The sequence below is a fragment of the Lithobates pipiens genome, unplaced genomic scaffold, assembly GCF_037356315.1.
Source record: "Lithobates pipiens isolate NorthernLeopardFrog02 unplaced genomic scaffold, aLitPip1_a1.2 Scaffold_8, whole genome shotgun sequence".
In the NCBI taxonomy this organism is placed as follows: Eukaryota; Metazoa; Chordata; class Amphibia; order Anura; family Ranidae; genus Lithobates; species Lithobates pipiens.
The window spans coordinates 435,041,339-435,056,488 of record NW_027507903.1 but is presented as its reverse complement, the minus strand read 5'-3'; the positions used below and the strand labels follow the sequence as shown (position 1 = coordinate 435,056,488).

General features: G+C 41.3%; 1 protein-coding gene across 6 annotated transcripts in view; it reads right to left on the bottom strand.

The window, feature by feature from the left end:
• LOC143964536 (E3 ubiquitin-protein ligase RNF213-like) overlaps nucleotides 1-15,150 on the bottom strand; it is a 955,032-nt gene that overhangs the window by 453,006 nt on the left and 486,876 nt on the right. For all 6 annotated transcript variants that reach the window (XM_077474321.1, XM_077474324.1, XM_077474323.1 and 3 more), the window contains exons 25-26: nucleotides 14,123-14,287; nucleotides 8,693-9,851 (exon numbers count right to left, since the gene is read on the bottom strand). In XM_077474321.1, coding sequence (XP_077330447.1) covers nucleotides 8,693-9,851; nucleotides 14,123-14,287 — 1,324 coding nt within the window. The remainder of the gene's footprint in view (nucleotides 1-8,692; nucleotides 9,852-14,122; nucleotides 14,288-15,150) is intronic.

Sequence of the window (15,150 nt, the reverse complement as noted above, 5' to 3'; positions counted from 1 at the left end):
CCTGCACCGTAAAGTAATATTGAGTTGCCACCTTTATTAAAGAGGAAGCTGTACAAGTGTATTCTATGGGAAGACTTTCAGTTACCAGCACATCAGTTCTATTCTTAATTTACTACCTACTTGTTTCCTTACCTGGATTTACAAACACTGCAGTATAATCTAATTAAACTAGCTGAAGAGGAAGAAGAAAAGAGACTTTGTCATCTCCTATACGGCATCACAACTTTAGGTTCACAGAACTGAACATTGTACCGCAATCTAGGGGGGGCCTTTAAGCACATACAAGCATACCCCACTTTTGAGTACACAATGGGGTTCATTTACTAAAGCTGGAAAGTGCAAAATCAGGCTCACTTCTGCATAGAAACCAATGAGCTTCTAACCCCAGCTTGTTCAATTAAGCTTTGGTAATAAAACCTGGAAGCTTATTGGTTTCTATACAGAAGTGAGTCTGATTTTGCACTTTCCAGCTTTAATAAATAAACCCCATTGTGTACTTAAAATTGGGGTATGCCTGTATATGGACAAATGCATTGTATTTCATTGCTGCATAGTGTTTAATATTTTGCTGTAAATTTGGTGTGTGCTCTGAGGTTGGAGTGGAAAGGTGATCGATATCAGTGGCTTATCGTATTTATAGAAGTCCCACATTTTGCCTGTCTGCATATACTCCTCAGGTGGCCATTGAGTTGGGTTTTACATACACAATGATTGTCATTATTTGCACATTCTTTATATTGGAATTATCACTGTGTCTAATGTACCAAACATGTTTCTTTCAGTATACTGTTTATGTGGTTAAGTTACAACTTGTGTGAGACTCTATTACTACAGCTGGTGAAGTGACGAGTACCAAGGTGATGGTAAATATAGAGTATAGTGTGTTATTGCTGTGTTTTTCTTTACTACTTTGGTCTTACACTAACATTACCATACAGTTGTGGCAAGGGGGTCGAGTTCATTTCTGGGGTTGAGAGGCAGAGTGCAGACCCAAACAATTATCTGCAGCTCCTTAGGGGGTCAGTGCTTCATTATGTTTTTTATGGTTTTGTGACCTTTGTTATGAGGCTTTTTATTGTATACACAAATAAAAATATCATTTTTAATTGAACTACCTCATTGGTGTATATAATATAGTCTTAACGTTTTCCTGGCAACACAAGTCCTTATTTTAGATCTAGTTTTGTTTTTGAAATGATATCCTTGTTTACTGAGGTTGATTTACTAAAGACAAATAGGCTGTTCACTTTGCAAGGGAATTTTCATTTAGCTTAGTGAATGGAGGAGGTCCCGCTGATCCAGCTGGAGCCGAGCGCAGTGAGAGAGCGCTTCGCTCCGTAATGAAATCAGCCTGGCCCCGCTGAACGTGCTCCCCCGCCCGTCCGCATGTGGTATATGAACCGGGAACAACAGAGAAAGCGTGCCAGCGAGACCCAGAAACGCTTTCTGTCAGCGGCTGGTGACGAGGAATTCACTGGAGTGTGCGGAGTCCCCCCCGGACCCCACCCCTCCTTCTGCTCTCCTAGGAGGTGATCACCCTGCATGTGACGGAAATTAAGGAGCCTGAAGAGGAAGGAAAGGAGCTAAAGACAGGCAAAGACAGGTCAGATTGTGCCTTATTTTTCCTTTCATCATGAATTTGTGTGCTAATGGACTATTAACATAGGAGATTTAACATAACTGAAGAAGATTAGAAATATAATTGATTATACTGACTGGAACCTGGAGCCCTGACCCAGGAAGGAGCGGTGCAGAAAGCACGAGAAGTACTTCTCTTTCCTTTTTTTTCCCCCTGCGATGGGATGCTCCGAAATGTTCTTAAACAGGATTTGATCTGTACCCTTTTTTTTTCTGGCTGCCTCACTCCCTATCACTGTATCGCCTTGAAACCTATTGAATTTAATTCAAGGGATACTACTCCACTAAAAGGTGTGTTTAAAGGGGCCTGCACTCCTGTCTATATATCCCATATATTGCAATATACTGCATAACATATAATACAACTTAAGCTGTGACGCTGACTTTGAAAAAGGAGGAAGAAAGATCACTCGCTGATGAAAACCTGAATTGCTTCCGGTTATAAAATCATGATGACTGAATGACACGCAGTTTTGTGAACTGAACAGCATTGAGTGATTTTTTCTCGTAAATAATACATCAACAGCGGGACACACTATTGCATTGCATATTTAGATCTAAAAGTGTAACAGGCCTGGATATAAAGGGTGGAGCATTGAGTAGTGGAAAACAGCAGGTGACATGCGCTGAGATAATAGCTGAATATTTATATTTATGATTATATGCTGGAGGAGAGGACTTTAGAAACTGATCCCCCAAAGATCTCTATACATCTCCCTGGGAAGATAACCAGAAAGGAATAGCTCCGCCCCTTCCGCCCCGCTCTTTTACCTTCAAAATAAAAGGGAACCCTGGGGAAGAGAAAAATAAAAGACAACATGAGGGGAAGAAACCCCAAAACGAATGACCCTAAAGCTTCGAGGGAGAGTTTAAACACAAGCACGATTCAGAAATATCTGAAGGAAACAAGTCAAAAAAGCCCCGGCTTAGAGAGAAATCAAAAAGGGGTGAGAGAGAGGAAGAAAGATACTGGAAAACCAGAAGGGGTACGGGGAGATACCTCCGGGGAGGAGACGGACTCAGAACTGGAGAGCAGAAGAAGGTAGTTGAGGGATATCTCTCAAATACCAACAAAAGGCGAAATGCAAGATATGTTTATGAAACTAGAAAATACAATTAAAGCTGAGATCTTAACAGTAAGGACGGATATGGGGCATTTGTTGAGGAGAGTAGAGGAAGTAGAAGAGCAAACAGGAAGACAGGCCCAGGAAAAATTGGATTTAAAAATGCAAGCAAAAAAAATGCAAGAGGCACACAGAGATATCTTATATAAGATGGAGGAACAGGAGAACCAAAATCGACGCCAAAACCTGAGGATCAGATCTTTATCAGAACAACAGGGAGAAGATCTAGGTGTAAAAATGGGAAAGATATTTAACCCCATATTGGGAAAAGAAGAAGGTGCAGAGTTAAAATAGATCGGGTGCACAGAGTGAGGAAACCCCCCGGGTTAAAGGAAGAGGTACCCAGAGATGTGATTATAAAATTCCATCTCTTTGAAGATAAAGCCAAGATCTGGAGTAAACTTAGAGGACTATCACTAGTTCAATATGAAGGGGTAACGTTACAGGTTTTCACAGATCTGTCTTCGGGAACTTTGGCGTGGAGAAGAAGATTGAAACCCCTATTGGAACAAATGAGACGAGCAAATATAAGAAATAGCTGGGGGTTCCCGGCAGCCCTCTTGGTCCAGAAAGAGGGAAGAACCATTAGGCTAAAGTTCTTAGATGAACTGGAGGATTTTTGCAATAAAATAGGAATATCAACCCCCAAGATCCCTCTAGATCCATGTGAAATGTAATTACAATGGATGATGGGCGATGGGGGGAGAGTACGAGGATCATCTCATGTTCTTTTTTCTTCTCTACTGATGGGGGGGAGGGAGTGGGGGGGGTGTAAGGCGGAGGGGGGTGGGGGGTGGGGGAGGGGACGGACTGATGGAGGGATTAGGAGGGGTCTGGGCTACATCACTCTTTGCCTGTAGAGGGTGACTCCTTCTCCCCGGGGGGAGGGGGGCGGGGGTACAGAAAGGGGGCGCCGCAGTCAGGGTCAAACCCCGGAAGATAGGGCTTGCAGAAGGAGTTGATCTCACAATGCAAAGCAAAGGCCAGGAATGGGCCGGAGGGATGGAGAGGGATGGGGGGGAGGGGAGGGGGGAGCTAGGAGGAAAAAAAGGGGAAAAGATACTCCTTGCAGTTGAGGGGAAGAGGAGAGGGAAAAAAAAAAAAGAGAAAAGGGGGTTCAAATGAGTTGTAAGATTAAAAGGTGCAGATTAAACATCTCCTCGGGTAGTCTCGGATGACAGAGATAAAGTTTGTATCATATAATGTAAAGGGTCTAAACTCCCCTGATAAGAGATATAAACTCTTAAAGGAATTACAGCAATATAAAGCAGAAGTGGTGTTTCTTCAAGAGACCGACTTAACTCAAGATACAAACGTTAAACTGTATTCCGATAACTTCCCGAATTGGTTCTATGGAGATTCGCCAATAAGGAGGGCCAAAGGAGTGGCGATTGGGTTCGAGAAATGTACAAAATTTAAGGTGATCGACAGGCTGACCGATCCTGAGGGCAGATATTTGTTCCTGAAAGGAAAACTCAGGGACAGGACCTTTACTCTAGCAAATATATACAGTCCAAATAAAAACCCAGTAAGATATTTGAAGCAAATCCTGAGGAGACTTGTGGATTTCAAAACAGGAGATGTAATATTGGCGGGCGACCTTAATTTTTGTATGGATCCACTTCTTGATAGTACGTCTCGTGCAAAGGGGATGAGTGGGAAGAGCCTGAAAACAATCAAACTCAGATTGAGACAAAATCAACTGATAGATGTCTGGAGGATACAACATGAAAAAATAAAAGATTATACTTTTTTCTCCCCGGTGCACGGGACGCACTCTAGGTTGGACTACATGATGGTTGACCACAGACTGTTGGAGACTGTATTGGAAACAAAGATAGGAATAGTATCCTTGTCAGATCACTCCCCGGTGATAATGAAGATGAGGATACCTGGAATACACAGACATCCGTTTACCTGGCGGTTAAACGAGAACCTTTTACAGGATAATAAAATCGCAGAAACAATACAGAAAGAAATATAATTTTTTTTCTCGATGAATGACACCGGTGAGGGGACAGGTGCCTCCCTATGGGAGGGACATAAAGCCTATGTTAGAGGTATCCTCATCTCCATAGGGGCAAGAAAAAAAAAGGAAAGAACAGAGGAAAGGGAGAAATTGATGAGGGAGGTCCACAGATTGGAGCAGGAGCACAAAAAACAAAAGGGCAGACAACAGGAACTCTTTCATCAACTGATCAATAAGAGAGAGGAGCTTAAAGACATGTACGATCGGGAAGCAAGAAGGGTATTAGAGGGGAGAGCTAGAGAGAGATATTATGGGGAAAATAAAGTAGGTAAATATTTAGCGAGACAGGTGAAAAGAAAGAGAGAGATTAACTTCATTGAAAAAATTCAAGATAAGAATGGGAAGATTGTCCACACAACTAGGGAAATTGCAGAAGTATTTAAACAATATTATGAAGCCCTGTACAATGTAGGTCAGAAAGGGGAACAAGGAAAAGGGAAAAAGGAAAAAATCAAAGAATTCTTGTACAAAGCTAAACTACCACGATTGCTAGACTGTGATAGGCAGAACATGGATAGACCCATTACAGAAGAGGAAATTCATAATGCATTAAAAGAAACGGCAATAGGAAAAAGCCCGGGCCCAGATGGGTACACGATCTCCTATTATAAAAAATATAAGGAAATTTTGGTTCCTCAATTTTGTAAATATATAAATGGATAAGGTACAAAATACGAAATGGTAGGAGAAGCCTTGCGAGCTTCAATAACGTTGATCCCGAAGGAGGGCAAAGACCATTTGCTCTGCTCTAATTATAGGCCGATAGCCTTATTGAATACAGACATAAAGCTATACGCCAAAGTTTTGGCGACTAGACTAAAGGAAAAAATGACAGAACTGGTACATCCGGACCAAGTCGGATTCATACCCGAGAGAGAAGGTAGGGATAATGGGGTGAGGGCACTGCTCCTTATCCAGGCCTTAAAAAACAATGGGTCCCCAGGTCTATTCCTGTCGATGGACGCTGAGAAAGCCTTCGACAGGGTAGACTGGGGACTCATGTTAGAAACCTTAGAAGAGATGGGTATGGGCCCGAGGATGATCCAATGGATTAAAGTTCTATATAATAGTCCGCAGGCTGCGGTAAAGGTTAACGGAGAAACATCTACACAGCTTCAAATGGGAAATGGCACCAGAAAGGGGTGTCCATTATCACCCCTTCGGTTTGCGCTATCTCTCGAACCGTTACTGGCCTCGATCCGAAAAAATCCGGATATAAAGGGGATTAGGGTGGGAGAGGAAGAGCACAAACTCGCAGCCTACGCGGATGATGTGCTCTTTTTCATCACTAACCCTAGGACAGTGTTTCTCAAATCCAGTCCTCAGGCCCCCCCAACAGGTCATGTTTTCAGGATTTCCCTCAGATGAAACGGCTGTGGTAATTGCTAAGGCAGTGAAACTGATCAAATCACCTGTGAAAAATAATGGAAAACCTGAAAACATGACCTGTTGGGGGGGCCTGAGGACTGGATTTGAGAAACCCTGCCCTAGGATAACGTTTCCGAACTTGCTAAGGACACTGGAAAAATTTGGTAAAATATCAAATTTGAAGATTAACCTTGGCAAGTCCGAAGCTTTAAATATTAATATCAGCAATCAGGAAGAGGAGAGACTTCGAGCAGAATTTCACTTTCCCTGGCGTAAGGAGATTAAATACCTGGGAGTTCTCCTCTCGAATACTACTAGGAAAATATATATGAAAAATTACATTCCATTATTAGATGAAATAAAGAGAGAATTAAAAAAAATCTCATCCAGTCCCCTCTCTTGGTTAGGACGGATAAACGTGGTTAAAATGATTTTGGTCCCGAAGATCATATATAAGTTCCAAATGTTGCCCATTTCACTCCCTGCGGCCTTCTTTAAAATATTAAGAAAATTAATTTCTAAGTTTATATGGCAATATAAAAATCACGGGTGGTGGAGTGGGCGAAAGATATAAACGATAAGAGATGGGTTAGTTTAGAAAATGCAATAGGTCAAGCACAATTAGGGAGAATAATATGGAACCCTCCACAACATAGGACAATAGGTCCTAACACACATGAAATAACACGATACGCATTTAAAATCTGGGATCGAATTCATACACAAAATAAATGGGGTTATAACTCACCTTTGATTTTTTTAAAAGAAAATGATTACTTTCCACCGGGAAAACAAGAAATAGGGGGGAATTGGATAATAAAAAATAATGCACAATTAAAAGATATATTAGTGAAGGGCAAACTAATCACTTTTCAAGCACTAAGGAAGGATACGGAATTTATGAGGGTTGATGCTTGGCGGTTCCTCCAGTTACGTCAGTTTGTTGCAAAACTGCCCCAACCAATACGAAGTGAAGAAGAACTAAGGCCCTTCGAACTGCTCTGTCAGAGAGCAAAATCAAAAAATAACATAGGCCGAATATATAAAATACTCTCAGAGGGGGACGAACTGGAGGACCCGGCGTTTATCAAAAAATGGGAAAACGAGCTGGGGTCACAATGTAGCACTCAAATTAGAAAGAAAATATTTAAATTAGTTCACTGCGCGGTGGGGGATAATTGATAGAGACGAATTATAAATGCATAGCAAGGTGGTACGCCACCCCTGACAAACTGAGCAAGTTTGGAGTCGAACAACCCTCGGATTGTTGGCGGGGATGTAAGAAAATTGGGAATATGGGTCATATCTGGTGGGACTGTCCCATCATTAAAGAATATTGGAGGAGGATTATTGACATAATAAAAGTTGTAACAAAAAAAGAAGTAAGAGAAGACCCATGGATTGTTTTATTCCATGGTACAGACGAGCCAATAAAACAATATAGATCCACGGTGATCCCCATACTACTTGATACTGCAAAAGGCTTAATTCCGAAAAAATGACGAGAGAAGGAGAGCCTTAAAATACAGGATTGGATCTTCCGAGTAAATGAAATACAACACATGGAATGTTTTAAGGAAGGGGGAGAGGAATTAACATTAAAAGAAGTCGGTGGGGGGAAATGGGAACCCTGGGAAAAATTTAAAAAATCATGGCGATACGTGGAGGAAATAACACAACAGCACCAAGGATAAGCAACTCCTGATAGAAAAAGATGATTTAATTATGAACCCCATGAGAAACTGGCAAGGAAGGGTAGGAGGGTGGGGGTAGATAGAAGGGTATTTAAAGATTAGAGGGAGTATGCATAAATTAAGAAAATCTTAAGAAATGTTTGTAAATGGGAATAATGTGTTTCCTATTATTTTTGTATTTTGATGGAAAAAAAAAATAAAGATTAAAAAAAAATAAAAAATAAAATAAAAAAATAATTACTGTAGTCTATTAGCCTTTAGTAAGTCAGCCCCATTGTCTCAACAAATTATGTGCATCCATTCAGATATAATATGCCTCACTGAGTATCATAACTGAACATATAACATTACAATGCGCATAATATAATATATAACCACAATATAATGGCTACCTCTCTCGGTAAAAATGGGACAGGAACAGATCTCATGCACTGGCCTAGTGGTCAGTAAGAGTAAAAAAATAGGCAGTTAAATTAGATCTAAACTCTAACTGGATGACATTTTTTTTAGAATATTTCTTATTGCCGCTCCAACCTTTTTACAGACGCTTCATGTTTACATGCATAGGAAGTTTTGGCACATCCACTTGAACCCTCTACAAGAAGCCTATGTGATAATGTGAAAGTAGAAGGGGAGCAATTGGGAAGCAGGGAGAGAGTGTTAGCATGCCGTAACAGGTAGTTCCTGTACAATGACCTTCATAGCAGAATAACCAGGTATATTACTTAAAGCTGCATTTACAAAGATTGAAAATCACTTAGGAAACTATATTAACATGATAACAATTAGATGGCATTTTAGTGATTTTGTTTATATATATTTTGATAAAATATGCTTACCTACACCTGCCCTTTTAGATGACACTATTCCAGCACTCATCCTGTCCTTAAACACAGACGCAGCCGTGACCACTTTAGGATCCACTTTAAAATGCGTAAACACATAATGTTGAATCTCCTTGAGGGGCCTTTGGGGGATCACATGAACCTTAAACTGGCTGAAAACTGAAGGAATGTAGCAATGCTCTCTGTCAGAGTTACAGATGATCACAAGATTGTAGCTCTTCATCCCCTGGGATTGCAATTGTTGAAACAGCTGCTCTGATTTGTAAGCTACATCATAGCTTAGTTGGTCTGCATAGATCAAACTATAAATCTTATTTCCATTGTACCCTGGGGTCATACATCTACGAAGAAACAAAGCCACTTCTTCAAAAGTGGTACAAGGTTTGCAGAGAAGAACTTCATCATAGGATGGCTGTGGCTGATCAGAGGTGACCATGTATACTGCTATAGCAGAAGACCACATTTCTGATGCAGAACACAGGATTAGATTCGGTTTATTTGGCTCCAAACTGGGATGGAGTTCACGTTTCACTGTTTCCTGATCTAAGGTAGCCAAAGCAGCTAAGCTTTTACCCAATGTGTCTAGATCCAGGCATTCTGGGAACAAAGAACTTGTGTAATTCATATAAAATTTCCAAATCAGCTCTAGTTTATCCACAACAGTTGTACAGTCTTGAAATTCATTTGAAAATTTCATAATATCTGGTTGGACCCAGGAGGTCTCATTTAGGGAATTGGTGTCTTGGGAATAACCGGAGTTGATGATGTCAATGTTTGAAATGATAGGCTTAATGAAAGACAACATTAAAAGAGCCTCCTCGCTAATATCTCTTTTCTGATACTGCTGGCAAAGGTATACCAATTGCTCTGCGGTGTAGTAGTTTAAGTAGTAAAGTTGCGATCTCTTATTTTTGACAAAATCCAGCCACTCTTCTAACAATCTCTCTATTGTGTTACTGATGTCTGGAAGTAAGTCAGTTAGAATGCCATGTTCTTCTAATTCATCAATTCCATCAACACCGAATTTCATATTGATACCAACGCTGGATTCATCTGAGCAGTAAATCTTTACCTCCCAGGTTCTGAATAGCATATTTCCAGCCACATAAAGGTCAATAAACAATCCAGTTACCCTTTGCACCTTGGAAAATACCTGGATAAAGAGAGACAGATAACATCATTAATGTCATTTTAAATGACTTCAGCCTACAATCTTACACAATTTCAAAATGAAGCATCTTCCGTCTAAACTAAAGTAAAACTTGAAAGCTACTAATGCATTCCCTTGTTACCTCTCGCCTCAACTATTGCAACATCTCCTCATTGATCTACCTCTGTGTAGGCTATCTGCTCTTCATTCTATCATGAACGCTGATGCCAGACTCAACAGGTTAAACTGTTGTCTGTTGCCCAACTCTACCAATCTCTCCATTGGATTCCGCTTGCCCAACAAAAAAAGAAAGAAATTTGGAAAACCTAAAAAATACATACAAATCCATCCACAATCTGCCCTGAGCTACATCACCAATCTTGTCTCCAAATATCACCCAAACTGTCTGCCTCCCTCCTGTTAAGACCCCCTGCCTTCTAGGCTTCTTCAAAGCCTGTCCTATTCTCTGGAATTTTCTATCTCAATCTGTTCAGCTATCTCCTACTCTATCTGCTTTTCGACAATCTCTGAAAAATCATTCCTTCAGAAAAGACTTTACCTAACAAATTAACTTTTACTTTCTCCATAAACTCTTCCTCACACAGTTACTACTTTTATGTTTCACTTGTCCCTCCCTTTTAGATTGTAAGCTTTCTCATGAGCAGTGCTCCCCTAACCTTCTTGTCTTAAATTATATTGAAACTGTACTGTCTCCCCTTATATTGTAAAGCACTGCGCAAACTGCTGTATAAATCCAGAATAATAATAATATAATATAAATTTATTTATCAACGATTTCCATTATTATTTTTTCAGTTGGGATTATCTTTTCTATTGAAGAGCATGTGAACTTTTTCTTTGTAAAAATGATTGCACAATGTAAAATACTAATATAAAGCAAACTGTTTTAGTAAAACAGAAAAAAAAGCCATTGTAAATACCTTTTATTCAATTGTTTACAAGTGGTCACATGACAACTATTCAGCGCTGCATCCTGGGCTCCAAGACTCCCCATTGAGAGCTTCATACCCGTGTCACATATGCCAGTCACAGAGGCATGTAAACAGCATTCTGACCACAGGAATACAAGCATGCAGTCATGTAGCTCCCAGATAGAAAGCAGAGACAAAAACTGGGAATACCAGGATGGAACTGTTTCTGTGCTTTCATGGTCAGATTGCAACAAGTATGAAGAGGAACTGACAGGATTGCCAAGAATTTCACAGGAAACAAAAAAGGCAACAGGCTACATTTAAACACAACTGCATAGAAATACAGACATGTGAAAACATACACTTTAAATATGTTATGAAATTGTTAAGAAAGTCCAAGCCTCTACAAATGACAGTTCTTATGCCGCGTACACACGGTCGGAGAATCCGTCGGAATGCTTCTTATCGGACCGTGTCGTCAGATAATCCGACTGTGTATGGTATGCATCGGATTGATTCCGTCGGAATCTCCGTCGGACCCAATTTTCCAACATGTTGGAAATATTTCCCGACCAACTGGGCCGGTCGGACATATTCCGATCATGTGTAGAGAATTTTGATTGGACCAAGTGCCATGCATGCTCAGATCAAATTCCTACATCAAAGCTATTGGCTACTAGCCTGAACGTAGTCCCATCGTAACGAAATTACGCCATCACGTTCTGAAAGATCGGATTTTTCGCCAACTTGGCCCGACCGTGTGTATGCAACAGTTTCGGACAAGATCCGACAGACAAAATCCGACGGGCAAAATCCGACGGATTTGGTTGCGGAAATCTCCGACCGTGTGTACGTGGGCTAAGACTTAAAGTGATTGTAAAGTCAATTTTTTCCTATAAAAATAATAAACATGTTATACTCCCTCCCTCCCTCCTGTTCAGTGCCCCCACAGCAAGCAACTTGTTATGGGGGCACCCGAACTGAGTCACAGCTTCGTGTGTCCATTCAGACATGGAGTCCCGACCCGGCCCCGCCCTGTCTCTACCTTATTGGATAGTTGACTTTGATTGACAGCATCGGGAGCCAATGACGCCGCTGCTGTGTCTCAGCTAATCAGGAAGGAGAAACTCGGATGGCGGAGACACTCGTGGACATCGCTGGACAGAGAGGGACCTCAGGTAAGTGTTGGGGGTCTGCTGCACACAGGAGGCTTTTTTAGCTCAATGCATAGAATGCATTAAGATAAAAAAAAACTTTTGCCTTTACAACCCCTTTAAGATTATGATTTTATGGCAAAGAGGCACTCCTGTGCAATACTGAATACAACATGTGTAACACCCTCCTAGATAGGTGATTGGTTAGGTAAATTTAGTTCTTAGCTCTACTGTAATCAGTTGAGCAGCTTGTAATTATTTGTGGCTGTTCTGTGTCCCATTGGTTGCAGGTTTGTCCGCTTCCCCCTGCCTTCTGGAAGGTTCCAGAAAGTAGCAGGCTGGGAGAGTCGAATCAGCAGCTGAATATTCATGCAGTCCCAACCAATCCCTGAAGGAGGGTGCCCAGATGGGGCTGGGAGGGGGCATACATTGTTTTAGGCCTGGAAAAGAGGGGTTCTTGTTCAGGAGGAGGATCTCCCAGCCTGAAGGGTTGTTGCTCTTCTGTGCAGTCCAGCTGGGGGGCCTATTCTACTGAACTTTGCAGAGGTTGACTGAGGGACTTTTGTTTGGGGTCTGGCAATCACAGGAGATTTGTCTGGAAGATACTGGAAGAAGGAACAAGGACATCAGTGAGACTGGTGTGTGATATCCAATTGACTGTGTGCTGCTGCTGTAATTTTTTTTCGGGGTCAGCTAGTACGTAAAAGTGGACATTGCTCATGGTGTCCCTGTGTAGCACAGCCCATTATTTATTAGGATTGTGCTAAGAATATTTAGGAGGAAGATAGGTATCCTCAAGTTACTACTTAACGTTGCTGATGTATCCCATGGTTACCCTGCACCCAACCAAGTTCAAGTGTTTTACAATAAAGCATCAAAAAGGAATATCCCCACACTGATCATTGAGCAGGAGGAGTGACTGAGACTATGTGCCTTATTATTTTAGTAACATATAGCATAACAATATATGATTTAGCTTGATTAAAACCGTACCTTTTCAGCAGCAGAGGATTCTCATTCTCCCTAACTGTGTGAGAAAAACATGGGATTGTGGGTAAATATTCTATCCATAAACCCACCTTCTTTCCTTGTAGTTAAGAGGGCTGGGCTGGAAAGGAACATTTGTCTTTTAGACACATTCCCACTTCTATGACACTGCAATGAGAGGACAGCCTACACTGCAGCATTTTTATTGCACAGCTGGGGCTAATGGTACTTTATCATTCGTCCAAGACTCCAAGCTGTCCATTGAGCTCAGTACCTCTGACAGGAAGTGAAGAGAGGCATTGTGAGATCAACCTTTCAGTCTGCAGCAAGCATAGTGTATTTGAACTGGCTGCTCTGTATGTAGCTTCTGACAGGCTGCGCAAGGGGTCTCTGTGACCCAAGGTCGCCGAGCTATGACCCTCAAAGTTGATTTTTTTTAGTTTTCTTTTTATGTTCATGGCAGATAAGGCTCTGCCTCACCTGTCTCCCCTGTCTCCCCTGACTGCACGTCGCTGCCATATCCTATCTACATGTATATAAGTATACTTGCATCTGTTTTACACTAAGGCCGCGTACACACGCGGGGACTGTTCGCTCAACTTTGTCCGCTGAACAGTGTTTCGGTGGACAGTCCGCTCGTGTGTGGGCTTTCAGCGGACAGTTTCAGCGGACAGTCTGCTGAACAAAGTTTTTCGGAAATTCCGAAAAACTGTCCGCTGAAACTTTGTTTCAGCGAACAGTCCCCTCGTGTGTAGGCTTGTTCGTCAAACTAAGTTCCGCGCATGCTCAGAAAGGATTTACACGCCGAAGTTTGCATTGCAGTGTATAGGACGTCGTTTTCTAGTCCAGTCGTACGTGCTGTTCACGTCATCGCGCACGGTTTCAGCGGACTGTTCGTTCGTCGTGTGTGGGCAAGTCCGTCCATGCTAATTTTGAGCGGACTGTCCGCTGAAACTGTTTGACGGACAAAGTTGAGCGAACAGTCCCCGCGTGTGTACGCGGCCTAAGATTTGTGTTAAAACAGTGCTAAGAGGACTTCACTGGTTTCGATACTGAAACCTTTGTGGGTTACATGGAACTGGACACAGGTATATGGAACCGCCATATTGTAAGAGCCATCTCGCTGATAAAAGGACAGTCCTAGGTTATCTGGAAGGTAAATGTACATCTCAGGCAATGTCTTTGATTTCATTGTCTTTACCTCTGAAAACTTGACAACTTCCGAATTTCCCTGATCTCCTTTTCCAGACATAAGCATAAGTTTGTTGAGTAATTCCTTCAAGTCCTCTAGTGTGTAACAACGCATGTTCTGAGTGCCTTCTCCAGTCACTGGTAGCTGCAACTGCAGCACACTGTCTAGGGTAATCTGTAGAAGAACCATAAATGATGAGTTTAACATCAGTTGTAGTCATGGAATAACTCCTAAAAAGAAAAATCATTGATCGCTTAAAAACACACAACTTGCTGGACCCAAAGCAACACGGCTTTACTGAGGGCATATCATGTCAGACTAATTTGATTGCATTTTTTAACTATATTACCAATGTTTTGGACCAGGGTGGGGCTGTGGACATAAAATATCTTGATTTCAGCAAGGCATTTGATACAGTTCCACATAATGAGCTAGTAAAAAAGTTGTACAAACTAGGACTTAACCCTTGGGTTGTTCAGTGGATATGCAGTTGGCTAAAGGATAGATACCAGAGTGTCAATTTAAATTGGGTTCACTCAGAACAGAAACCAGTCACTAGGGGTGTCCACAAGGCTCTGTACTAGCTCCTTTTCTATGCAATCTCTATGTAAGTGATATAACTAAAAGGTTTGTTGGGCAAGGTATGTCTATTTGCTGATGATACAAAGGCATGTAACATGGTTGATATCCCTGGAGGTGTCTGTAACATGGAACATTACAAAATAAAGTGCTAGTGCGTACAACCCTAAAGATGAAATCTAAAACTCGTATAAAAAATAAAATAATAATACCAATGCGCTCCACTTGTGCTAATATGAAAAATCAATAAGGGGAAGCAGCCAGCATAGAAAGTGATCTCAACACCAAAATGAAATATATATAAAGAAATATGCAGCGCTACCCAACTTCCTCAAAAAACTGAAATAACATGAAAAATAAAGAAATAACGATAACCCTGATGCAAAGAAAATGTGCAAATCAGCAAAATTAAAATGACGACAAAAAGTGATAAGTGTAATATGATGCGATCAATAAAA